The following is a 26,690-nucleotide window of genomic DNA, read 5'->3' as shown; positions in this document are numbered from 1 at the left end:
GGCATCATTTTGGTTTAACTGTTTCTAAATTGTATTTCTTATGTGTAATTTGCAACAGCTATAGAAAAAAAAATCATCTTCCTGAAGGGGTGAAAACAAAGGTAAGATAATATTAACAGTGAATCTGATCTTAATCTACATTATCATTTAAATGGCAGCACTAACAATGAATTGTAGAATCTGTTTCAGTGCTCATTTAGACAAAGGTTTAATGAAAAAATCATGTTTAGTACACATGTCAAGTCTATGTGAAGCTATCATTTGGACTGCCAGGTACCAAGATGAGCAGCGACTCTGTCATGGCGGAGTTCGGGTCTGCCGCCACCTTCCTGAGAAAGTCAGAGAAGGAGCGTCTGGAGGCCCAGACTCGACCCTTTGACATAAAGAGGCAGTGTTTTGTGCCCGACCCTGAGGTGGAGTACGTTAAAGCCACAATCACCAGCAGAGATGGCGACAAAGTCACCGTTGAAACTGAGGGTGGAAAAGTAAGTATGTGAGATACCTACAGTGGCTAACAGGAGTGGAAAAGTGGTCAAACTTATACCTTTGATGACTTTTACAACAAATTCAACTGAGATATTCTGTGTGGTAAATCATTTCAGACTGTTACCCATAAGGAGGCTGATATACACCCTCAGAACCCGCCAAAGTTTGATAAAATTGAGGACATGGCGATGTTCACCTTCCTCCATGAACCTGCTGTGCTGTTTAACCTCAAAGAGCGTTATGCAGCATGGATGATCTACGTGAGTAAAGAGCACAAATCTACTGATCTTTCCACTGCGTGAAATCTTCAGCCCCATAAAAAAACATTCATGTTTTTTCTGTTTCGTGCATCTTTGTCAACAGACCTACTCAGGGCTGTTCTGTGTGACTGTCAACCCCTACAAGTGGCTGCCAGTGTACGATCAGTCGGTGGTCACCGCCTATAGGGGAAAGAAGAGGAGTGAAGCTCCCCCTCACATCTACTCCATTTCTGACAATGCCTACCAGTACATGCTGTCAGGTATGTTCAGTTCTTTGTAAACCTTGACCCCATCCAAACATTTAAAGAAAAATGTTCTGACACTGAACGCCGTCTTAAATCTTACAGACAGAGAAAACCAGTCTATTCTTATCACGTAAGTAATTCACAATAGTTTGATCTGAATCCAGTTTGAAGAGCAGAGTTAATCATTTGTCTTCACGACGTGTTCAGATCACATGTTTGTTTTTGTTCGCAGTGGAGAATCTGGTGCAGGAAAGACTGTGAACACCAAGAGAGTCATCCAGTACTTTGCCAGCATCGCAGCTGTTTCTGGTAAGAAGGATGCTGCTCAGGAGAAAAAGGTTGGTTTTAAACAGTTTTTGAGTGAGTAAATGAGTGTATTATGGGAAACATTACAGGTTTTTGACCTTTGTGGCCTAAATTTTGCCATGCATTAAACCCACAGGGCACCCTGGAGGATCAAATCATCCAGGCCAATCCTGCCCTGGAGGCCTTTGGAAATGCCAAGACCATCAGAAATGACAACTCGTCCAGATTTGTAAGTTTGGTCATTTCAAAGAAAACACATGCACATATGACTGTGTCACACTGACGTCTAAACAACCTTTTCTCATGACAGGGTAAATTTATTCGAATCCATTTTGGAGTCAGTGGGAAGCTATCTTCAGCTGATATTGAAACTTGTAAGTATTCAGTGCATAAATCATTTTAAGATAGGAAAATTGTAGGAAAATAGTTCTCAGGTCAGCAATAAAGCTTAATACCAATCTGTTATATGTTGTCAGATCTGCTGGAGAAATCCCGCGTCACCTATCAGCTCAAGGCTGAGAGAGACTACCACATCTTCTATCAGATTCTGTCCCAAAGGAAACCAGAACTGCTGGGTGAGAACCATCCATTTGTTTATTAAATGCAAAGGACACAAGTCATACATAATGACTAAATTTCTTTTATTTTTCAGAGATGCTGCTTATTACAAGCAACCCCTATGACTATTCATACATCTCCCAAGGAGAGATTACTGTTTCATCAATTAATGATGCTGAGGAGTTATTGGCAACTGATGTAAGGAATCTACAGTACAGTGCTGTATTTACCAAAACTTTAGGCAACCTGGCAAATTTATAATTGTGATGTACAATTTCAATTCGTTAAAGGAAGCTTTTGATGTCCTGGGCTTCACCCAAGAGGAGAAGAACAGCATCTACAAGCTGACTGGAGCCATCATGCACTTCGGCAACATGAAGTTCAAGCAGAAGCAGAGAGAGGAGCAAGCAGAGTCTGACGGCACTGAAGGTAAATACAGCTTCCAAAATACAGACCACTGCAAAGACTGTACAATTTATGAAACCTTATCACATATAAATGATACAATTTCACCGCTGCAGATGTGGACAAGGTTGCATATCTGATGGGCTTAAACTCTGCTGACCTCATCAAGGGCCTGTGTCACCCAAGAGTGAAAGTAGGCAACGAGTGGGTCACCAAAGGCCAGAATGTGCAGCAGGTGAGTCTCCACACAAAGAGTTGGAGCATTGGTAGTGCAGAAAGACATAATTCAAAAATATCAAAGCACATTTAATTTTAACGTGATCAATTCTTTGTTTTGATTTATGAAAATAGGTGTATTACTCTATTGGTGCACTGTCCAAGTCAGTGTACGAGAAAATGTTCTTGTGGATGGTGGTGAGAATCAACCATTCTCTGGACACCAAGCAACCTCGCCAGTACTTCATCGGTGTGCTGGACATTGCTGGATTTGAGATCTTTGATGTGAGTGTCAGAGATTAAATGATGATGCCACATGAAATCAACTGCATCTTTGAAAGAAAGAACAATGAAACAAGAAAAACATTTTTTCTTCTTTCAAATGTTTTGTCAAATGTACAGTTCAACACCTTTGAGCAACTGTGCATCAACTATACTAATGAGAAGCTGCAGCAGTTCTTCAACCACCACATGTTTGTGCTGGAACAAGAGGAGTACAAGAAAGAGGGCATCGTGTGGGAGTTCATTGACTTTGGCATGGACTTGGCAGCCTGCATTGAACTTATTGAGAAGGTTAGTGCTGAGTTAAATTTGACTTCAGATTTCATTTAACAAACGAAACAGCTATTCTTTGCAACAGGTCTACATTCAATTAATCCTATTGAATTCCTCCAGCCCATGGGCATCATGTCCATCCTTGAAGAGGAGTGCATGTTCCCCAAAGCCAGCGACGCAACATTTAAAGCGAAACTGTACGACAACCATCTGGGTAAAAGTCCCAACTTCCAGAAGCCCAGGGTTGTTAAGGGGAAACCAGAGGCTCATTTCTCCCTGGTTCACTATGCTGGTATTGTTGATTACAACATCACCAACTGGCTTGTGAAGAATAAGGACCCACTGAATGAGACTGTGGTGGGACTCTTCCAGAAGTCCACTCTCAAAGTGTTGGCAAATCTTTTCATTGGCTACGCTGGAGCAGAATCAGGTAAATTTCTGCTGTAGCCTTTTAACATTACAACATTCAAAATACATGAAGGCCTCTTGACACATGTATATGAAAATATTAATAATGAATTTTAAACATTTTATACAGCCCAGGATGCAGGAGGCAAGGGAGGGAAAGGAGCAAAGAAGAAAGGTTCTTCCTTCCAGACTGTGTCTGCACTGCACAGGGTGACCTAGCTTAAAAATTTTACACTTCTGTTGTTGGTTTGTCTTTGAAGAAGAAAAGAGACACTGTCTCGGGCCTTTGTGTATAATAAATGTTTTGGACTATTACAGGAGAACTTGAACAAACTAATGACCAACCTGAGGTCAACTCATCCCCACTTTGTACGCTGCATCATCCCCAATGAGACCAAGACTCCTGGGGCAATGGAGAATCCTCTAGTCATGCACCAGCTCCGCTGTAACGGTGTGCTGGAGGGCATCAGGATCTGCAGGAAAGGATTCCCCAACAGGATCCAGTATGGAGACTTCAAACAAAGGTATTGTAAATGAAAAACAAAAAGTAAGATAAAAATATTTCCACATCTACAATACAATCATGGTCAGTTAATATAAACACAAGATACTTGTGCTCAAAAAGAGGATTCATTCTCAGTGAAGAACCTTGGACCCCTAATCTGTCTCTATACATGCCAAAGAGCAGTGATTCCTAACATGTCTCTGAGGGTCATCAGGTGGAAACCTCCCTCCAACAGTGTTTCGCCTACTTAGTCCCACTACACCTCCAGGAGGCTAGGCGGTGAACTGTGGCATCCCAGAGTCACCCCCCCTAGTGCCAGTTCACGCTGCTCCTACACAATCCAAACAGCACTGCCACGTTCAACTGACTCAGGCCTGTTTAGGAGATGCTCCAGGTAGTGGCCAGTACCAATGCTACCATTTAGTTAATGCTAATGCTAACCGCTAAGAAGAACAGAAGAAGACAATACAGTTCCGAGGCTACCATTTAGCTAATGCTAAAGCTAATGCTAACCGCTACCTTCTAAGAGGAACAGAAGAAGACAATACAGCTAGATTCACCTGGACTGTTAATGTTAACTGCTAGATGCCAATACTAACTGCTAAGATACTATCATACTACCACCGCTTTAGCTATTATAGCTGCTACAATGCTAGCACAGGCCTAGATGCCACATGTAACTGCCACTTGCCGCACTACCATCATCTACCCCTGCCTCTCACCAACTGCACCAATAAAAGCGGAGTGTGGGAATGCAAACCCTGGTTTGGGTAGGGGGTAGAAAGTAAAGAGGTAGAGTCAAAGATGAAAGTAGGGATTGGATACAAACCCTTGTTCGGGTAGGGGGTAGAAAGTTTAGAGGGTGCTGAAGGTGGAGGCCTAATCCACAGACTAGATTTAACAGCCTCTTCTAACATTTCCTTCAAGAAGCAAACAAAACATGAAAACAACCAAAAAAGAACAAACAAGCCAACTCTGTATCTTACAACGCAAACTCACCTGAACAGGCCACATGGTCCCAAAGAGAGACTCTAGCTGGCCACACCCGCACCTTATCTACACTTCCTCTTCCTGGATCTCTTCCTATTGGGAGAGCGAGAAGATGGGGCGGGGAAAGCAGAGCAGAGGAGAGGTGTCTTGTTCAGACTTTAACCTCTTCTCCTGCCGGATTGGGCATGCATGTCCTCTGCCTCCCCCTACTCCCTCACTGCCCCTATTTCACTCCCCAACTACTATGATTTCTCCAATCCATATCCACTGACAAGACCTTGCAGCCTCATCTGACATCTCCCTCACTGTCTTCCTTAAATTTTGCCCCTGCACTCCCAGCTCCCTCAACAGTGAAACAGCTGACCCTGCAACAAAACCTCTACACCCCACTTTAACCAGACAAACCCTGGTCTTCCATCCCCTCTGCTCAGTCAAAATGTTCTTGTGATTTTTTTCCTTATCTCAGATACCGTATCCTGAACCCAAATGCTATCCCAGAGGGACAGTTTATTGACAACAAGAAAGGAGCAGAAAAACTGCTGGGCTCACTGGACATCGACCATGAGCAGTATAAACTGGGACACACAAAGGTACAGCTTTGATTTAAGTGTTAAAAATGTAATGTAAAATCTTAATTACTTATGTATACGCGGTCAGATTCATACTCTACACATCTTTTCTAGGTGTTTTTCAAAGCTGGCCTGCTCGGTGTTCTTGAAGAGATGCGAGATGATCGTCTCGCTCTCATCATCACTGGAATTCAAGCGAGATCCAGAGGACTACTTGCCAGGATTGAGTTCCAGAAAATTGTTGAGCGCAGGTTAGAGCATTTCTTTTAACATTTAATGTAAAAAAAAGACAAGCTACAGAAAAAAAGGATTCAAGATAATTGATGTTTTCTCCAGGGATGCCTTACTGGTGATCCAGTGGAACATCCGTGCCTTCATGGGTGTCAAGAATTGGCCCTGGATGAAGATGTACTTCAAGATCAAACCTCTTCTGAAATCAGCTGAGACTGAGAAGGAGATGGCAAACATGAAGGAGGAGTTCACAAAGCTGAAAGAGGCTTATGCTAAATCTGAGGCGCGCAAGAAAGAATTGGAAGAAAAAATGGTCACCATGCTCCAAGAGAAAAATGACCTACAGCTCCAAGTGCAATCTGTAAGATCCTTGATTCAGTTTACCTAAAACTTACAGCAATATACTGAAAATGTGATGAATAAAACAATTTGTTAACTCTATGGTCTGCAGGAACAAGACAATCTTGTAGATGCTGAGGAACGTTGTGAGGGTCTGATCAAGAGTAAGATCCAGCTTGAGGCCAAAGTCAAAGAGCTGACAGAGAGGCTGGAAGATGAAGAGGAGATGAATGCAGAGCTGACTGCCAAGAAGAGAAAGCTGGAGGATGAGTGCTCAGAACTGAAGAAGGACATTGATGATCTGGAGCTGACGCTGGCTAAAGTGGAAAAGGAAAAGCATGCCACAGAGAACAAGGTATCAAACATTTTGACTAGTGCTGATTGAACATATTGTCAACCAGAAGAGGTGTTCTAACTAGACAATAATTTAGGTTAAAAACATGACTGAAGAGATGGCAGCTTTGGATGAAATCATTGCTAAGCTGACCAAAGAGAAGAAAGCTCTTCAGGAGGCTCATCAGCAAACGCTGGACGACCTGCAGAGTGAAGAAGACAAAGTCAACACTCTGACCAAGGCCAAAGTCAAGCTAGAGCAGCAAGTGGATGACGTGAGTACAATGGCATTTGTGAGTAAATCTCATGTTCTAGAGAAACAACTTTTAGTGCAAAATGTTTGTAATGTTTTATCTGTTAGCTTGAAGGATCGTTGGAGCAAGAGAAGAAAGTGAGAATGGATCTCGAAAGGGCCAAGAGAAAATTGGAGGGGGACTTAAAGTTAACCCAAGAGAACGTGATGGATCTGGAGAATGACAAGCAGCAGCTGGAGGAAAAACTCAAAAAGTAAAACCAGTCTTCTCCAATCACCAGCACGATGCTCATTATGCCACAACAGCTGATTACTAACGTGAACCATTTCATCATTAAATGTAGGAAAGACTTTGAAATGAGCCAGCAGCTGAGCAAGATTGAGGATGAACAGGCCATAAGCGCTCAACTCCAGAAGAAACTGAAGGAGTTACAGGTAATTGCACAAGCAGGTTTTCATTTTTGTCGTAATTATCTTTTTATTGTGGGAATTCCTACTCAAAATGCATAATCGTCTGATCTCATCAAGGCTCGCATTGAAGAGCTGGAGGAAGAACTGGAAGCAGAGCGAGCTGCCCGAGCCAAGGTGGAGAAGCAGAGGGCCGACTTGGCCAGAGAGCTGGAGGAGATCAGTGAGAGGCTGGAGGAGGCGGGAGGAGCCACTGCCGCTCAGATCGAGATGAACAAGAAGAGGGAAGCTGAGTTTCAGAAGATGCGCAGAGACCTTGAAGAGGCCACTCTGCAGCATGAAGCCACCGCTGCTACGCTGAGAAAGAAGAACGCAGACAGCGTGGCTGACCTCGGAGAGCAGATTGACAACCTGCAAAGAGTCAAACAGAAGCTGGAGAAAGAGAAGAGCGAGCTCAGACTGGAGCTGGATGATGTGGTCTCCAACATGGAGCAGATCGTCAAATCCAAAGTAAGAAAAACAAAACATGTCATCATTGAGCACATGTTAAAGGAATCGTTTTGAGAAATACATTGTGTTCACTTTCTTGCCAAGAGTTAGATGAGAAGATTGCTACCACTCTGATTACAGCACCTAACTCTCTGTAAAACCATAAACTGTTATTCTTACATATCTGTTTCATTATACATTTAACAAACAAGATAAATTGTGCAATTAGTGAGCTTTGGAGGTACTGGTAGATGGATTTTAACTTTGAACAGAGCCAGGCTAACTGTTTCTAGCTAATTTTTTTGTTTTTTCTGCTTTCACTCCTTTCATTAAGCTCGGATAATCTGCTGCTATCTTAGCTCCTCTGTAAAAGCACAGACATCAATGTGGTATTGATCTTCTCATTTAACCCTCAAAAAGAAGACATATATGTCCTGAAATGTCATACAATGTCTTTCAAAGACAATAATGTACAGAAAATAATGCTTAATAATGCTGGTTGTTTACATTCTATGACTTACATATTAATATGAAAATAATTTAACTCAGGCCAATCTGGAGAAAATGTGCCGCACACTGGAGGATCAAATGAATGAATACAAGACGAAAGCAGAGGAAGGCCAGCGTTCCATCAATGACTTCACAATGCAAAAAGCAAAGCTTCAAACAGAAAATGGTAATCAGTTTAACGTAAACTGACACTGCATGCACGTCTTTTAGCAACACACTATAGAAAATTGTGGTGTTACAGTAACAGAAAATAGAGGCATACGTAGTTTACATTTCTAATATTACAGGCTGCAAACTGATATGTCACTAAAAACCAGTTGCAGCTTGATATAGGAGCAAACAACACTTTATTTTACAGGTGAGCTTGGCAGACAGCTGGAGGAGAAGGACTCCTTGGTGTCTCAGCTGACTCGAGGGAAGCAGTCCTACACTCAGCAGATTGAAGACCTGAAGAGACAACTTGAAGAGGAGATCAAGGTAAAGCAGAGAATGCAGCTTCCAGATAGACATTACATTAATTTGACAGTATGTCTATCACAGCTTATACTTCTATCACCTTGCAGGCCAAGAATGCACTTGCCCATGCAGTGCAGTCTGCGCGCCATGACTGTGATTTGTTGAGGGAGCAGTTTGAGGAGGAGCAGGAGGCCAAAGCTGAGCTCCAACGCAGCATGTCCAAGGCCAACTCTGAGGTGGCTCAGTGGAGAACCAAGTATGAAACTGATGCCATTCAAAGGACAGAGGAGCTGGAAGAAGCAAAGTAAGAACAGTTACCCCCTCTTCAACAGCATGTTCTTGACAAAGGACTGATAATTACTGTAATATGTTCTTGTCAAATAGGAAGAAACTGGCCCAGCGTCTGCAGGATGCAGAAGAATCTGTTGAAGCTGCTAATGCTAAATGTTCCTCCCTGGAGAAAACCAAACACAGGCTTCAGGGTGAGATTGAAGATCTCATGGTGGATGTGGAGAGATCGAATGCTGCTGCTGCAGCTCTGGACAAGAAACAAAGAAACTTTGACAAGGTAATGGGAGAAAGAAAAAAGCATGTGAGGGAAAATGTGAAAGGATGAATTATTAATTAGATGAAGTAATCTAATTTTGAATATTATAAATCCAGGTCCTTGCTGAGTGGAAGCAGAAGTATGAGGAGTCCCAGAGTGAGCTGGAAAGTTCCCAGAAGGAGGCTCGTTCTCTCAGCACTGAGCTCTTCAAGCTTAAGAACTCTTATGAAGAGTCTCTGGATCATCTGGAGACCATGAAACGAGAAAACAAGAATCTCCAAGGTAGGAAGATGCATTCAAACATAATTGATCTTTTCATATACAGTTGTGAGGTAGGCAAAAGTGTAAGTGAAATAAATCTGCACAAAACAGAGGAAATTTCTGACCTGACTGAGCAACTTGGTGAGGGAGGAAAGAGCATCCACGAGCTGGAGAAGATCCGTAAGCAGCTGGAGCAGGAAAAGGCTGAAATACAATCTGCTCTGGAGGAAGCTGAGGTGAGAGTTATAGAGGTATATGTTGTTATAGCTTCTTCTTATTCTTAAAGAATATCCCTGTTAATGGAGGAGATTTTTCTTACAGGGCTCTCTGGAGCATGAGGAGGGGAAGATCCTCCGAGCTCAGCTTGAGTTCAACCAGGTGAAGGCTGACATCGAGCGGAAGCTGGCTGAGAAGGACGAGGAGATGGAGCAGGCCAAGCGTAACCATCAGAGAGTGGCGGATACTCTGCAGAGCTCCCTGGAGGCTGAGACTCGCAGCAGAAATGAGGCTCTCAGGGTGAAGAAGAAGATGGAGGGTGATCTCAATGAGATGGAGATCCAGCTGAGCCAGGCCAACAGGCAGGCAGCAGAGGCTCAGAAGCAGCTCAAGGGAGTCCACACTCACCTGAAGGTACCATAGAGACTCATCATCCTGAAAGAGTGTTTGTGCATTGTTTTCTTTCTTTTGATTGTAGAAATAAAAGATTTAAAGATTTCCCCCAAAAAATCCCTCTGAACAGGACTCACAGCTGCAGCTGGATGATACTCTGCGTGCCAATGATGATCTGAAGGAGAACATTGCCATGGTGGACAGACGTAACAACCTGCTGCAGGCTGAACTCGATGAGCTGAGGTCAGTGGTGGAGCAGACTGAGAGAGGTCGTAAACTGGCAGAGCAGGAACTGCTGGATGTCAGTGAGCGAGTTCAGCTGCTGCACTCTCAGGTATGCCCAAATCATTACATCGTGGTATTTCAGTACATCCGAGTTCCACACTAATTTTACTAATGGTGTTGACTGTAAAACAATTCTATGCAGAACACCAGCCTGCTGAACCAGAAGAAGAAGCTTGAAAGCGACACAGCTCTGCTTCAGAATGAGGTTGAGGAGGCGGTGCAAGAGTGCAGAAATGCTGAGGAGAAGGCAAAGAAGGCTATTTCTGACGCTGCCATGATGGCAGAGGAGCTGAAGAAGGAGCAGGACACCAGCGCTCACCTGGAGCGTATGAAGAAAAACATGGAACAAACCATCAAAGACCTGCAGCACCGTCTGGATGAAGCTGAGCAAATAGCCATGAAAGGTGGCAAGAAGCAGGTCCAGAAGCTGGAGGCCAGAGTAGGTGACACTGACTTGTTCAGATGTGGACATGGTACTTGGCTTCTGTGACACTGTGACATTGTTTTCATAGGTGAGGGAACTGGAAGCTGAGGTGGAATCTGAGCAAAGGAAGGGCGGTGACTCTGTTAAAGGAGTCCGTAAATATGAGAGACGGGTCAAGGAGCTTACCTATCAGGTATTTTGTAGTTATACACTGCAATCTACTTCAATCCATTCATATTAATGCCCTTTGTTAGTTGTAAAATGCACAATTCTGCTTATTCAACACTGTGAAGACTGAGGAGGACCGGAAGAATCTGGCCCGTCTGCAGGACCTGGTAGACAAACTGCAGCTGAAAGTCAAGTCTTACAAGAAGGCTGCAGAGGAGGCTGTGAGTAGACGTGTATTCTGATATTACAGAAGGATATATTTCTCCCATACTCTTTAAATACTTAATCATTGTGTAACAGGAGGAACAAGCTAACAGCAATCTGGCCAAGCTTCGCAAACTGCAGCACGAACTGGATGAGGCGGAGGAGAGGGCTGACATTGCTGAGTCACAGGTCAACAAGATGAGAGTCAAGAGCCGTGACGCTGGATCCAAGGTCAGTATCAGACATAGCTCTATGTCAACAACATGGATACTGTGTGTTAGAGCATTTGCATTTTTTTGCATACAGCAAGAATACTGTTGGTGAAATAATTGCACATCCAATTATTGTCACTAATCTGACACACAGCAGGGACGTGATGGAGAGTGAAGCTCTCAGCTGGAACCTTCAAAGACTGCATTAAATTGCCCTAAACCTATAACTAAGCAAAATATAAAGAATAAAGCAAATCAGCTCTCTGTTGTGTTCAGTCTTTTTACTTTACATTGCTGGTTTAAAGGTAATGTCTGTAGAATATAATACTACCAGGTATGAACTAAAAGACACAGTGAGGAGTCTTCATGTTCTTCCGTCATGCACTTTAAAACTCTTCCTATAGATAAAAATGTGAGAGAGTATTCACTCGATATCATATTTCGGTCAAATATGTTAGTGCTGCAATGCGGCTTTAAGTGGGTATAGATGATTGTTGGGTCAGTGTAAAGGGTAATACACAGGGTAAAATAATAACATACAAACTTTGCATAGATCAGTTTTATGTGATTTGATAACATATTATTAGACTGCGTTTTCTTGAATTGAGTGATTGTTCTTTATTAAAAACCATTAAGTATTCCGGTGACAAAAGTAAAGGTCAAACCTTAAGACAAAAGATCTCAAAGTGTTTTATTGACAATGGATCATATATGTGAAAGGGGTCAGTCATAATGAGAAAGCAACATTTAGTTATGACCCTCTGTAATTCCCCTGAACTCTATGGAGCTTGTACACCGAAATATCTCAACAACCACTGGACCAAGTGTGATAAAGTTTTGCGCATCATTCATGGTCCGAAGAGGATAAATCCCATTGACTTTGGTGATCCCCTGACTTTGCACTTTGCGCCGCCATCTGGTCAAAACCAGATACCTGCAAAACTAATGGATCAGTCTCAGCTCTTTCTTGTTTAGTGCTCATCAGCTAATGTTGGCAAGAAAAGATGCTAAACTACAATGTTTTATATTACCGGCTTAACATCGTCATGCTTACATTGTTACTGTGACCTTGACACCATGTCGATGTTACCATTTAACTTACAGTACAGAGCTACTATCTTGTTTGTGTCTTTTAACTCACAATATTAATTTCAGCTGCAAATGTGCTTTTCTGGTTCACTCTCACGGCTCTCAACAACCTGGTTTTCAGACGTAGCGTGCATTCAGAGTTGGTGGAGAACAAAAAAGAGTGTGAATATTGGACTATTGGTCTTAAACTATCGTTTAAAACAGAAAAAATTTAAATTTAATGAAACATTTCAGAGTTTTTTAATTGACTTTTTAATCTCTGTCTTTTGATACTGTGTATTTGGAGAGTCTGAAAAAGGTGTAAGAAGCTGGTCTTGGTTAAAGAGGAGTAATCTTTTAATCTTTAAGTGACCTTTTTTGACATAACTGAGGAGTAATGGAATTAATTGATAGATATTTTAATTATATATCTAAAAGAAGAAAAATAACTACAAAAAAAATAAAGCAAACAAATGAGACAAGGGACGGATGTTATTGTCATGCATTAACTGAAAAACAGTCATCAAGTTACACGACCAAGATATCTTTAAAAAGGCAATTTGACAATGCGGTATATGGTCCTGTCAACACATGAGCTAGACCAGGACTGTACCTGATAGAACCACAAGATGGAGACATGACAACAGGGCTCAAACTGTAAGCTTCACCAGTTCAGTACAGTAACATGAGCAACTCCAGCTTGCTTAGTGGAGCATGAATGAGGGATTATTCATAACATCACAATAGTAATATAAAAGGGCAGACTTTCTCATTCTGTGAGATTAATACAAATCACACTATTTTGTTTTTCTTTATTAATGATTTGAGAGTGATCTTTATGATGGCTATTATATTGATATATGCAACCTTTTTAGGTCATTTTTTCGATGCTATGGCAGTCATATCAACAAGTGGCAAAAAGGCATGATGACAAACAGTGGAGAACTTTTGAATGGGGACAGTGGTGTGCACGGTGCACTAGCCTCCCACTCCTCTGTTAGACCTTGTTGCAGCTGTCTCTGAAGCTGGGGGTGCTCTGTGCTTGGGCTTGCACCGTAGAGAATGTCCCTAAGAGGCGTGAGGTTTTACAGGGCAACTGACTCCTGCTGCTGCCACTCAAACCTCTGGGTTTAGTGGGGGGGTGGGGGGCATGGAGTGATGCTAGCCAGCAGAGAGAGAGCTGGAAGGTTTTACATATAGGTTTGCACAGGTTTTGTCTATTGCTGCTTCAACATTACTAATCAGACACCACAGACAGACTCGCCACTCAGCTGCAGATCAGCCAGAAGCACATGGATGCCAGAACCCTCGATGGCAATCTCCTCCTGCCTCCCACAGGACAGTCCTCATCTGCCTGGGTGTGTCAGGTAACCATTACAAGATGCTGACCTTCCACGTGATAAATCCACCTCCCCTACCTGTCATGTTGGGCTAGCATCGGCTGGTACTACGCAATCCAAGAACTGACTGGTATTCAGGGGCCATCTTGCAATGGAGTTGTCAGACTCCAACTCATCTGAGTTCCTGGACATCACAAGGCATCTCCTCAAATGAAAGAGATATATAACAAGGCTTGTGCCACCTCGCTGCCTCCTCAGTGTCCATGTCACTTTGCCATTGAGTCGACTTTACACTCTGTCCACCCCAGTTATTCTTTGGCAGCAGGCATCATCCACTAGTCCCCAGCAGAGGCTGGAGGCCCTCAGCCCTGCATTGACTATGAGATACACTCTCCCACTTATCTTCTCAGTTTCTACTACTTTTGCGGTGCACCATCTTTTCCAAACTAGATGTCAGAAACACTTAACATCTGGTGCATATCAGGGAGGGGGATGAGTGGAGGAATGCATTCAACATACCCTGAGAGAGATAAGACAGATAAGATAAGACACTTTATTGATTGCATGCCAGGGAAATTCACTTTACATTCACGTTACACCAGCACGATTAAATAGGAGAGGCAGAAAAAAGTGAATCATAGTCATTCGTGGCAAATCGGATGGACCTTGCCAAGGATAAAGCGGTCATGGATCAGCCCGTTCTTTCCTCTCCCAAGCAGTTGCAACGCCAAGTTTGTCAGCTTCTGTTCATTCTGAACAACAGCTCTGTGGCAACCCGTCTCAATTCCCTCGCCTCCCAGAACTCTCCTTTCACGTGGTGTCCGTCAGCTGAAAGAGCCTTCAGTGAGTTAACGTGTCACTTCACCGCTGCTCTTATCTTATTAACTTTGCATACTCAATTACTGAAATGCTGCCCTGTGACGACGAAAGTGTGCAGCTGGTCTCACTCCTTGTTTAAACCAATAGCAAAACTCTGGAGCTGACAAATTAAGCAAACGCAGAAGTGCCAAAACTGCACTACACACAAACTACTCTGCATATTCAGAAACAGAAACAGAGTACCTTTGCATTTTCTTTGGCCAAGCAGCTCCAGAAAGCTTTGCACCTCTCTGCTTTCTCAGCTTCAGTACTTCCGAGGACTGAGGGGCTTCTGCTCACAGCTGTGGCCGGGATGTGGAAAGACGTACCCTGAATGCTTTAGCTGTGGCACTCTGACAGTCAGCCTGAAGGTCCTCTGCAGAGATACAACAGCTGACCTGTGCTTCTTCATTTGTTCTGTTTTTGCCATGAACCAACAGCATCATGACAAAACCCTCAGTGACTGGCATTGTGGTTTAGCGTGCTGGCGATGAGTTCAAGTGTATTTATCGTAGTACCTTATGAAGTGCCTCTTTCTATTGTGTCAGTTGCTTGTGTTTCTGTGGCTTTCTTTGTTTTTCTTTGTTTTATTTTTGTGTCTGCTGGTTCTGTTGTACCATCACACAAACACACACACACACACACACAAACACACACACACACACATATGAATACTCATTCTTCTCACCAGTTCACCACTCATATTCACACACTGACTTCTTGCTCACCAGCAACTCAATTATGTCTAATATTTCAGACTCAAAGATCCACCCCATCATAACTACCGCGTATGTCCCAGCAACAGTACATAGCTGAACCAGTCTACATAAACCAAACACCAAATTGCGCTTTAACACACCTCTTCTCCAAAACCCTGACATTGACAGCCTCATAAGAAAGGAGTGGGCATCCTTCCTAGAAATAAATGAAATTAAGTCATCACCAGCCTTTCTGTGTGAAACAGGGAACACAGTTTTAAGAGGTTCAATTAGATTTCTTTGTCCATTAAAAAAAATAAACTCTCACACACATACGGTAATAATCTGCATCTATGTAAGGAGTTGAGTTTAGGATGAAATTGTGTGGCATGGTATCAGTACTGTTGTTAAAAACAAGGCCGCTCACTGTCATTACTTAAATATTGAAATTACTCCAGTCCATGTTGCGTAGGCTTGCCTCAGCAAAATCAATTTTCAAACATGATGAAATCAACATCTGGAGACTGGGATTCTCTCATTTGTACAAAATTTGTTCATAAGGAATCACAGTTCAGACAGAAACTGTCTATCAAAATGCCCTACAGTTAGTGAAATAGATGTTTCTAATTTGTGAAGCCAAATTATCCTAATGCTAATTAATATTCATGTACTATTTAAACAGCATTTGTTTTATATTACTGTAATAGCTGACCCTGTGGAATGGGAAGCTTTCTGGTACTACTGCAGTGGTGCATTCAGGGTCAGTGACATTTTAAGTTGGAGCCACCAGACAATTAATGCAGTCCACATAGTAATGTGCTGTGCATGTTATATAAGCCACTGAGACAAATGTATGTGTGTTTTGGCCAATGAGCCAAGCAACTGGTGCACCTAATAGAATAGAGCCATTATGACGTTTTCCAAGACAAACGTCTGCTGTGAGAAAGGTCTGTTGAAGAGTGTGTCTAAATTATGAAAAATCTGAAACTCGGATTTGGTTGTGATTTGTCTCTGTATTAAAAGAAATGTCAGTGTATTTGATAGTGATAACAGTTACCAGTGCTGTGCTGTGTATTTTGTAATGAGGCAGCACTTGCTTACATCTGGATAATAGATTGACCCTTTGTATTGGAAAAAAAATCTTTTGCAAATGAGCTGCAATGTGATTTTTATCTATTTTTATATACAATTGGTGGAAGTAGTTCCATGTTTTTTTCCCCGTTGCAATTTACAGCTTGCCAAAAAGGTAAAATTTGTATGTGTGCACTCCTGTAAGACAGACAGTACAGCAGAGTAAAAAGAATAAGTATGCGAAAGTAAGATAAGTATGAGAAAAGTGTGTGTGTGTGTGTGTGTGTAGGTTATCCCTTGATACAGACTCCCAGAATGTAATATTTATGAACAGATACAACTTCAGATATTACTGCCCTGAAATTAATTGGAAACAATGCAGTCAACCTCCATCAGATTTACTTTCTGCCAAATAAAGTCAGAGGAACTTCTGTTGATAAGGAAATATGTAGAACTTGTTTTTCCAAATTTGTGAAAAAACGAACATTGGTTATGCATAAAAAAGATGTTAAAGTTCATACTATGCAAACATTTACAAAAACAGCTTATCACTGTAGGCAAGCTGGAAAAAACTCTGTGGTTAATTACGATGATCATAATACAGGTTTCAAATATAAACCACTTCTAAAGTCTTAGTCATTAGAAGCAGTAGTGCTGTTACCTTTCAGCTGTGAGTGTCAACCTGCTTGATGCAATGCAGGAAACAGCAGCTGCAAGGCTGAAAAGCAGAACTGGTGACACACTTACTGCCTTCTGAAATACTTTGAGAACGCAGGAGGAGGACTTTGTAATTTGTTGCCTGATTTTGTAATATCATGGGCGTCATTTACAATGCAACTGCAATCAACTAATCTACAGTACAGATAAATTACACCTTATAGGTAAACCTGGTAGGACTGCAACTAATGCCCATCTCTATTTCCTAGAGCCCAAAGAGATGCCATGTTTTTTGTTTTGTCGAATCCAGAACCAAAATATATTCAAGTTACTATAATGTTAAGACAAAGAAAAGCAGCAGACTGTCTTATTTGAAGCTAGATCCATCAGATGTGACATTTTTTCTTGAAATATGGAAAAATTGTGAATCTATCCTCCAAATAGTTGCCAATAAATGCCTGTTGATTGTTGAACTGACTAATTGTTGCAGCTCTAAAACCAACCTCGTAACACAGCTGGACTACCTGTCAAATACTCACTGGTCTTTAAAATCATTGTCCATCACTGATCTGTACTTATTCCTACAATGAATTAGCATTCACTAGCTGGATATGATTCTAATATGATTAAAGCATCGTATTATACAAACAGCAATATGACTGACTTTAATGAATGAATTATCAATGATGATTGTCATCAGCCATTATATGTTGCAGATCCATTTCATCATCCAGGTTTTGTATGACGTGCAACTGATCGCATGTGCAATCTCTAACTAATCCCTAATTTCATAGGAAGAGTGCTGAGCTGCTATTTGACTAAATAAAACCCCACAAACATCAGTTAATCCAATTTTAATAGATTATACAGTCAAAAATAAGGAAACAAGAGTTGAGTTTAAAGATAACTGTCCATAACTCAAGATTTCAGTAACGTTGAATACTATTCCAGGTGCTATCAAACGCAGTGTCACAGTCATTTTCCTCCTCTTTGCATACAAGCGGCAATAATTCATGAAGTCCTCAGTCCGTAGGTGACAGGCATGGGACTGGGTCAGTTGTTGTAGCGGGTTCACAGTCGTCTCAGAATTACTCCGGTAAATTTACTGACTTGGAAAAATTCCTTTGGCATGCACGATTTTCCTTCCTCTGAAATTACCACTGTGGAAATTTCAATACAACGCCTTTTACTGTCACTGCAGTGCTTAGATGTTCCTTTCCCTGGACTCTCTGCAGTACCATAGCTATTGCATAGGACATTAACCACCGCATAGCAACTGTGTCAGGGCACACCCGCCATCCCCCTCAAAACATGTGGATGCTGTGACAAAGCTGCAAGGAAATCTGGAAAACTACCCACATAAGTGGCTTGTTAACGCTATTTTTTGGCCACTGTTCATGTAGTGTGACTGAGGCTTAAAGGTTTTTTTTTTCTTTTTTAAACTCACGACTTAGTGTTATTTTAATGCATGTACTTATAAACCCAAGTTGTACAGAATACAAAAACAGAAATTTGAACATAAGCTTTTTTTCTTTCAATAAAAATAATTTCAACATTAGTAATTACTTCGTTTAAAAAATTACATTACATTTGCACTTACATAAAAAATAAAAATATCAAGTAAAATATGTAACACCCTTCTGCAAAAAGGGGTCAGAAAAACAGCTGTTGGCCAACAGGTCAGACCTAGGCTGTATTTAGGCTGTTGTTGCTGAGGCACCTTCATAGAACAGCCATACCAACAGTCTGACAATTACTATTCTGCATATTTTCGCATTATGTTAAATGAGTTAAATAGCTGCATACATAAATCTGAATTAAACTAGGGCTGCCTAAATTGGCCCGCCATAAGGTTTGACTTGGCCCAACAGATGTTTCTTGCAAAAAAACATTAAAAAGTAATTTTTTAAAAAATCATAATTGCCTGGATCCTAGTACCATACTGCATGTTAACAACATAACGGGTGTATCTCCTTATCTCGGAGACAGAAACAGAAACAAACCAATATTCCATTTTTGCAAATCATTTTCAGTTTTAGCCTTCATACACATAAATAACATCTTTGCCTGGTGTTCGTGTTGAGACTGTCATGTATGAGAAACCTCATGACAAGAGGCTGACTAAATGAAAACATTAGGCCAAAATCACACCACATATTTTAAGGACTCTTGGTTAAGGCGGTCTTTTACTTGTTTGTGGCATTCGAGGACACTTACAACACACACAAAAGGAACAAGGAGGAGTACCATTTCAGTTTCGGAAAAAGCATGTAGTGCATTCACTCTCTACATAGACAATCTTCTTTCATAGAATTATATTCAATGACCTTAGCTGCAGTTAACAAGGCTGAAATCTACCAAAGTGCATGATGCATAATTTGTATTTTATGTGGAACGTCATGGTCTATTATCTCTGTTGGTTATTTCCATGTTAGTTTTAGAGTCGGGACATCATTTTGTTCGGCCTCAGTCTGTCTTTTTCAGTTATAACTAACTTCAAGTTATTGTTTAGCAGACATGTTTCAGATTAAAGCTAGTAGTAATGTAGTTGAATTCAACTTCAGATTAAAATAGCATCAAACAGAAATAAGACCTTGCATAAGGACAGTTAATAATACGACATCTTGCTGCACACGAGACACCGTGATAGTCATTTGATTTGGCCACTAGCATAGTTCCAGAAAGTAGAATGTCGCACCAAGAACGCAGATGCGATTTCTGATGGCCAACAAAGCCCGGCTGGTTCAACTGCAACACTTGATCTTCTATATATTGACAGTAAACCAGCACTCTTACCAGATATCACACTGATGTGCAAACAGCTACATCTCCATTTACATTAAACCTTCTAAAATTAGCTGTAGAGCTGTAAAATGAAATCATATTCATTTGCCTCATTTTTCCAGTTCAACTGGTGGAACTGCACATCAGTTTGACGCCGCAGGCTAAAAGATAGGGTTCACGTCACTGACTGTTTCTTGCTATTTGGAAAAGCAGTGAATGTACACTGATGCAGATCTAGCTCACAGGTTAGGAGGATCTTAAAGGGGCAGATTTTTAAAAGAACACAAGTGTACACCTGTTAGCAGCAGGCAGGTCTCTACTTCGTTCCACTGTAGTTTCATGTTTAGAAATTCACTTACAGCAACATTCTCTATCACCCATGAGATTGTGAAATCTATGGGAATGAATCCCATATGAAAACTGTGCATGCATCACATGCCTGCACAACTGTATAATTGCATAACTGAGGTGTAAGCTTTTTATTACTAATATTTAAAAGACTTAAATACTGTATTTTTTTTTTTTTGGTTACCAAATCCCGCCAAATTTCAAAGAGTGTATCCACAACACCATTAAAATGTTCAGACATTGTTTTTTCATGTGGTAAATAAGCAAAATTTACTAAAGTCCACTACAGTCTGGTTCCTGTGCTCTGTTAAAAATCCTGGAAACAGCAGAATGCTGTTAAATCCCCCTTTAGGAACAGAATCACACGTCTTTCCTTTAAATTTGTTGCCACCAATTAGGAACTGTGTGGCGACGCAAACGCTAGTAGGCTTTGGGTCAAACAGTACTAAGTAGCTGACATGAAAATGTCTTCATGAAAGTGCCAAATGATTCCATTCAGTTAGTAAATAGCAGTCACAGACTTCAAAGTGGGCTGGGAAATATTACCCAGCTATCGGCCCCACAATATAGTAACAAGGAAATAAATTCATATTATACAAAAAGAAACTCTTTGTGGCTTGGTGTGCATAGCATATATACTGAAGGCATGACTTTCTCTGCTTTATAACAGGATTTAGTGTCATTTACTGTTAGTTATATCTTGGGTCTCCATCCGTTTATGAACTGCATGAGTTTCTTCACCTGCAGTTTGCTTAGCTTGAAGTCCTCAGACAAAATCTCCTCAGTGAGCTGCAGGAGTAAATTCCCATCAATCTTCTCGGACATGAACAGAGCAACAATGTCATCCGGCAGGCCAATAAACCTCAGAGATTTGGACACCTCTTCAATAGAGAGACCAGCCAGACTGGACGGGGGCTGCCACTGTGCAGTGGCAGAGAAGGGTGGACAGTTAGGAGTTAATGAGTTAGAGATGGAATAAATCTCTGTTGTGCCCTGCTCATGTTGAGCATGTGAGCTATTGGAAGTTTCCTGCTCACTGTTACAGACTGATCCCGACAGTACGTCCGTGCACGTTGTTGTGGCATTTGATTTTGGTGTTCTCGGTGGCAAGATGGGGCAAGAGAGGCTCTGCTTAGTGTTACATTCTTCTATTGGCTTGACTCTGTACATTTCTGAATTGTAACTTGCAGATTTGGTGCAAAACTGATTCAGAGAGGCCTTCTGCAACCCGAAGTCCTTACTGCAGTGTGCATGCTCTCGGCCATCGAAGTCGACGAGGCTGGATGTACAGGTTTTGGGGGTGCTCGGGGATCTCTTTCTGGGGTAGCTGTAGTAGCTTCGACAGCTGGCTGGAAGAAATTCATCCATGCTGTGCGATTCTCCTCCAGTGAAGTTATTTGGCCAAGACAACCTGGATGACACCCCATCCGATGGCAGGCTACCGCTGGGCGACGTTGTATTTGGCTCAGTGCTGTTGGATTTTCCCCAGTTACAGGGGTAGCACATGTGCTCTTGTGGGTCAGGCACCTCTTGCTCAGATGCTCCACTACTGGTGAAAAAAATGTAAGATCAATTTGTGGTATAACAGCAAACTTCATGTCGACCTCTTCATGTTAAATATGTAACTAAACCTGTGACAGCTGATACAGAATGCAGGTAAAGGAAAGAATGTGGGTTAAGGAGGAACTTTAATGTGCTGATGCATCACTTGTGTACTAAAATGTGTCATAGAAGACTCTACACTTTATGAAACCTCTCTTTTGTCAAAGCAAATGTAGTCTCCTCATTTTTTGTGTTATTCTAAATGAGGTGTAAACTGATGTCACGTGTGTGCGATGAAACAATTCCAATTCTTACATGTTGTGGAGACCAGAGGAGTAATAGGAGAGGGTTGGACTTGGAGACCGAGTCTCTTGTTGCCGTGGCTTAGACAGGATGGGCACTGACGGCATCTGTTTCAAACTTCGTGGAGGAATTGGTGGGGCATTCAAAAGACGGCATTCTTCCTTCACCTAGAATGGAAATGAGCAGATAACAACATGCTCACTTTTTCTGTAAAACAGGGTGTTAGCACTGATAAGGTATTAATCCTTAAAACCAGCACGACATCACAATCACAGTGGTAATTTTTATTGAGTGACTTCTTAAAGAATGGGTTTGTTTGGTTGCACTGTAAGCTGATACACCCGCTGTCTCTGTTGTACTTCTGACCCAGAAGCTGCTCAAGAAGTATTTGCTCTAGTATTAAACTGTACTTGTAGTTATCACAGTAACTGAATGTCGGCAAATCTACCAAGACTAATACCCGAAGGGTCACAGCTGTAACTGTGCCAGATTATACTCACAGCTTCAGACTTGGGTGGGACCGGTGGTGGAGTAAGAGACACATCTGAGCTGGTTACTGCACCAAGAGGACAAGTGAGTGGGTATGACAGGGCTGCTGTTGTACCACAGCCATTGTTGATGCCTCGAATCCCCTCACTTAAAGACGATTTTGGGATCTGACCTCTCAAGTGATCCAACCACAGCTCCTCGTAGGGAAGGTCAGACTTGTTGAGGGATGGCTGTTGGTGTGTGCTGTCCAACAGCTCAGGGAAAAAGTGTTCATTTTCTCCCGAGTCTGAAGGGATGCTATCAGAGGGCAGAAGAGACCAATCTCCACACAGAGTCATACAGCCCTGCAAGTTCACCTCACTGTTACCGTGCAGGTTGCTGCCATACACACACACAGACAGTCGGTGGAAGGACTGGGTGAGTTCATCCCGGGCGTAGGTTAAAGAGCTGGGAATCTGCATGTGGTTGGGACACCCGTTGGAGCTGCTGCTGCCTCCGCTGCTTCCACTGCAATTACCATTCCCGCTGCTCTTCTTCGGGCTCTTACCATCATCGTTCCAGTCTGTCCTCACATCCCGGACGGCACGAGAATAGTCGTCTATGTCAAACTGCTCCTGGCAGAAGGTGAACCAGCGATGTACCATAGTATCCAGCCACAACTCTCCTTGCAGCAGTTCTTCTGGAATAATAAATCTAGGCATGGCCATGTGAAAGGGAAAATGGATGGGGATAATTTTGTTGCTTCGCAGAATGCAGCACACAACCACCGTTTTCGTCTGAATGTTGACCAATTTGTAGCGATGGCCCTCACGGATAAGGTGAAGGTCATGGTGGTTGCGGGGTGGACTGCTGGGTACTGTCACATTGACCGGAAGACGGGTTTTCTCCACAATGTTCCTGATGGTGTGCTCGCCGTCCTGCATCTGAAGCTCCAGCGGGCTACAGGTGCTGAACCTGCCTTTGCACTGGAAAGGCAGGCTGATGCTCTCGTTGGTGCGGTGGTTCATGCAGATCAAGCAAGGCATCTTGCCTCGACCAATCTTACTGATGGAGTTTAGCTTCCCAATCTTCTTGAAAATAGTGTTGAATCTTGATTTTTCTTTGGAGGTCTTGGCATACAGGATCTCAGCCTGGCCCATTAATGTCAGTTCATCACCGGTGCTTAGTGTAATGTTGTAAACTTCAGTGTCTTCATTGCATTCCCCTGATGCCATCTGTGAAAACATAAATACATACATTTTAATGGTGTCCTAACTTAAAGGTCCAGTGTGTAGGATTCAGTTCAGCTCACCCTTCCCTTTCCTTTGTGGAAGAGGACGCATTCCCTCTGTAGATATAAAACGCTCATTCAAAGGTAACTAAAACAAAACGATTCTTATATTCAGGTGCTTATATACAAATGAAAAATATACTTAGAGATATTATATTCCATGTATGCCAATAGATCCCTCTAAATCCTACACACTGGACCTCTAAGTGGTTTTTAAACCTACTTTGCAAAGCTGAAGTTTTTGAAAATAGACCAAATTTACTAAACCTGTCACAGGAGTCTTAACAGGAGGATTTCTAGTCTTAGCTGGAAGTCTTAATTTTTTTGATGTCAGAGTTCTAGAGAAGTAAATAACATGGTACTGACGATCCAGAAAAGATATTAATTTTTAATTAACATGACAAAATCCACCACTAATAATAATACTAATTCATTCAACAGATTACATGTACCTTAACATTGAATGTGATTTCTTCCATGACGTATACCCTTTCAGGGAATGCTTTGGCCACCTCCTCCACACTGTTGAAGTACTGCACAGGCTCCTTGACATCTCTGTCCTGCTCCAGTAGCTTAAACTGGCCTATAATAGGAAAAGACGTATCAATGCAGCTGACTGGGTCATGCATGGCTGTACTTTTTCGTGCAAGTATGAATATGATCTTTCAACATTGATGGACCAAACCTCCACTCAAAATGTCCGTATTTTTATTCATTTTTTTGTATATTTAAGGCATACGCAAATGTAGCTCACCTTCATAGTGCACTGGAATCTCTATTTTGGGCCCAATGACATAATGTCCCTCCTCCAGACTGTGAGCAGTAATAGTCGTCCACTGACGGCAGGAATGAATCAAGAGGTAGTCATTGTCTCTGAGACCTTCAACCAACTGACCTGCAGGAACGCAAACAACAAGCAGAACACAGATCATGCCTCAGGAAATATTGTAATGCTGCAAGGTGCAATGGTTGTGCACTAAAATAAATCAACTCTCAGAGGGGATTCTGAGGCACTTGCTGCACCTCTTGCACAAGTGTAACATATGAAACATCATGTGGCTATTACGTCATGACATTTGCAAAGTGTAGAAGTAATAGAAAACTTTTACTGGAGTAGTGATGCATCTAGTTATTGGGTTTTTTGCATTAACTGGCCTGGTTAGAAACAGTGGTGCCTAGAATGTGATGGCAGCACAGAAATGAATCCATAAGGTCAAAGGCTGAGACATATTTTGAATGACTATCTCAAACAATAAAGTAAGCATCCTGAGGAATGGCATGATCACTGTTTCCTTTATTACACCACTTGTGAGCTTCACAGGCTCCACTCAAGCCGAGGCATTGGATTACTCAGCACACTCAAGTCACTATCCCCCATGGAGAATGACTAATGACCGAATCAATCCCTCTCTAAAAAGCAACCGCTGCTATTTGAAAAGTACTATACACCGCCCTAATTCTGCACCACACACTGAGCAGAGTGTGACAGAACATGGGGAGATAGAGAAATCAGCTATTACTGATTTCGTAATGGCTTCATTTCAAAGTGCATGCACACCCACATGATAAGCATGTTTGTTAGTACACAGCTGTCAGGCAACACAGCTGTAGTAGAGATAAAATCCCTGACCCTGCAATGCAATCATCATCATTGCTTGGCCCATCCTGCTACAATTGTCACTTGTAGCTCTTATTTTCTTTTAATCAATGGCATTCCACTTCACGTGTGCCCTATGCACACGTTTTCAATTAGTCAATGTGGCACAATAAACAGACTTCTGATGCTTTTACATGTTGACCCGAACGTTACAATTCCTCAATATCACAACAATAACTTTTTCTTACTCTAACCTGCTGCCTTTACTGACATGGCTGGAGAGTGACACCAGAGAGGTTACAGGACGTCTGTACAGTAACAGTGACTTAGTAATCGAGATGAGATTTACAGGAGAGACGCAAGGTCTTCACGATAGATGATCATTAGAAAATGGCAACTCTAAAAAAAAAAGTTAGACAATTTCACTGACAATTAAGTAGGTGGGCTGGAAAAGAAAAACAACAGCGAAAACTATCTTACAAACGGCAGCTAACTAAGTTAGCAATTTAGCAGCTAGCAAAAGCAAACAGAAAGTTACGAACCGTTATCCAGTTTGGCAATTTGAGGCAACCTATAAGCGCTGACAAGTTGATCTAATGGTAAAGACGTCGTGCTCCATGTAACATCTTTTAAATTGTTGTACAACATTGTTCCAAGGTCCATTTTGCTAGCTTATATTAGCCAACTAGAGAGCTAGCAGTGTGTAAACAAACACGGTCACAAACGACTACACTAAGCTAACCAACTTAATAGTATATCAGCTCTCCATGTACAGCTTTACATTTGGCACGTGTCTTATTAACTGTCGCATATGCCTACGTATCATTAAGGTCCACTGTCTGATAATGTAGCAGAGCCATGTTTGTTTAGCTAGCGACGGCTGCATGAAGGCAACTGGTCTAGAGTTAAGCAGACGAGGAACGGAAATACGTATTTTCTCTTTTAAAATAAGAGCATTGCGTACTTCGAAGTACGCAGGGTCGTGAACAAGGTTGAACACAACAAAGCTTTTTTTGTAAAATCTTTCAGTTGCTTTAGAATACAGAGAAAGATATTATGTGCATGGCATTTACTCATGGTCAACTGGCTGTTCACAAGCGATGTCATTTGAAAGTATTTAGCGGAAGTTGTAGTTTAGTACTGTAAAGCGTGGCGCAAAAGACAAAAAGGCAGAATAAAGACGGCTTGTTCCAAAATAAAACTCCACGACTGCTCCAGATGTGAGGCTTGTAAATCACGATCAGAACAAACACTTGTCATTTTCCAGCTGCGTGTCTCTGTGTACTTCTAATGGCACTCCTTATTACACTTTCTATATATCATCTCTCTGCATCCTTCTCCAAAACAGCACTGATCATTTACCTCTGGGAAGATAATTATGTACCCCATTTATGATTTATAACCTGTTATGTTCAAGGGCAGAAAGTGATATG

The 26,690-nt window shown here is 41.8% G+C and overlaps 2 protein-coding genes across 3 annotated transcripts; one reads left to right on the top strand and one right to left on the bottom strand.

The window, feature by feature from the left end:
- The first annotated feature begins 281 nt into the window (after positions 1-281).
- On the top strand, positions 282-13,735 carry LOC121624290 (myosin-7-like). Its single transcript, XM_041961943.1, has 37 exons — positions 282-485; positions 603-746; positions 850-1,006; positions 1,094-1,121; positions 1,224-1,329; positions 1,434-1,526; positions 1,608-1,671; positions 1,774-1,872; positions 1,950-2,053; positions 2,146-2,284; positions 2,377-2,495; positions 2,612-2,761; positions 2,879-3,049; positions 3,152-3,461; positions 3,570-3,649; positions 3,758-3,963; positions 5,401-5,524; positions 5,618-5,754; positions 5,840-6,095; positions 6,186-6,428; positions 6,505-6,681; positions 6,768-6,913; positions 7,004-7,094; positions 7,188-7,577; positions 8,106-8,232; positions 8,425-8,543; positions 8,630-8,826; positions 8,907-9,090; positions 9,186-9,351; positions 9,442-9,566; positions 9,652-9,960; positions 10,070-10,273; positions 10,367-10,663; positions 10,737-10,841; positions 10,942-11,037; positions 11,117-11,274; positions 13,639-13,735. Exons 1-37 carry the CDS (start codon positions 282-284, stop codon positions 13,733-13,735), a joined length of 5,922 nt encoding a protein of 1,973 aa, XP_041817877.1.
- A 4,027-nt stretch (positions 13,736-17,762) lies between these two features.
- On the bottom strand, positions 17,763-26,141 carry garem (GRB2 associated, regulator of MAPK1). Of its 2 annotated transcripts, none has more exons than XM_041961596.1 (6): positions 25,800-26,141; positions 24,415-24,555; positions 24,113-24,243; positions 22,402-23,604; positions 21,914-22,068; positions 17,763-21,605 (listed from the first exon to the last, which is right to left on the bottom strand). In XM_041961596.1, the coding sequence occupies exons 1-6, from the start codon at positions 25,918-25,920 to the stop codon at positions 20,750-20,752; spliced, it is 2,607 nt and encodes an 868-aa protein (XP_041817530.1). In that variant the 5' UTR covers positions 25,921-26,141; the 3' UTR covers positions 17,763-20,749. The 2 variants fall into 2 exon arrangements, with proteins under 2 accessions (XP_041817530.1, XP_041817531.1); XM_041961597.1 differs by having other exon boundaries at positions 17,763-21,602.
- Between the last annotated feature and the right edge of the window lie 549 nt (positions 26,142-26,690).

Source organism: Chelmon rostratus, chromosome 20 (genome assembly GCF_017976325.1).
Source record: "Chelmon rostratus isolate fCheRos1 chromosome 20, fCheRos1.pri, whole genome shotgun sequence".
Lineage (NCBI taxonomy): Eukaryota > Metazoa > Chordata > Actinopteri > Chaetodontiformes > Chaetodontidae > Chelmon > Chelmon rostratus.
This window is presented reverse-complemented; position numbering and strand designations above follow the sequence as displayed.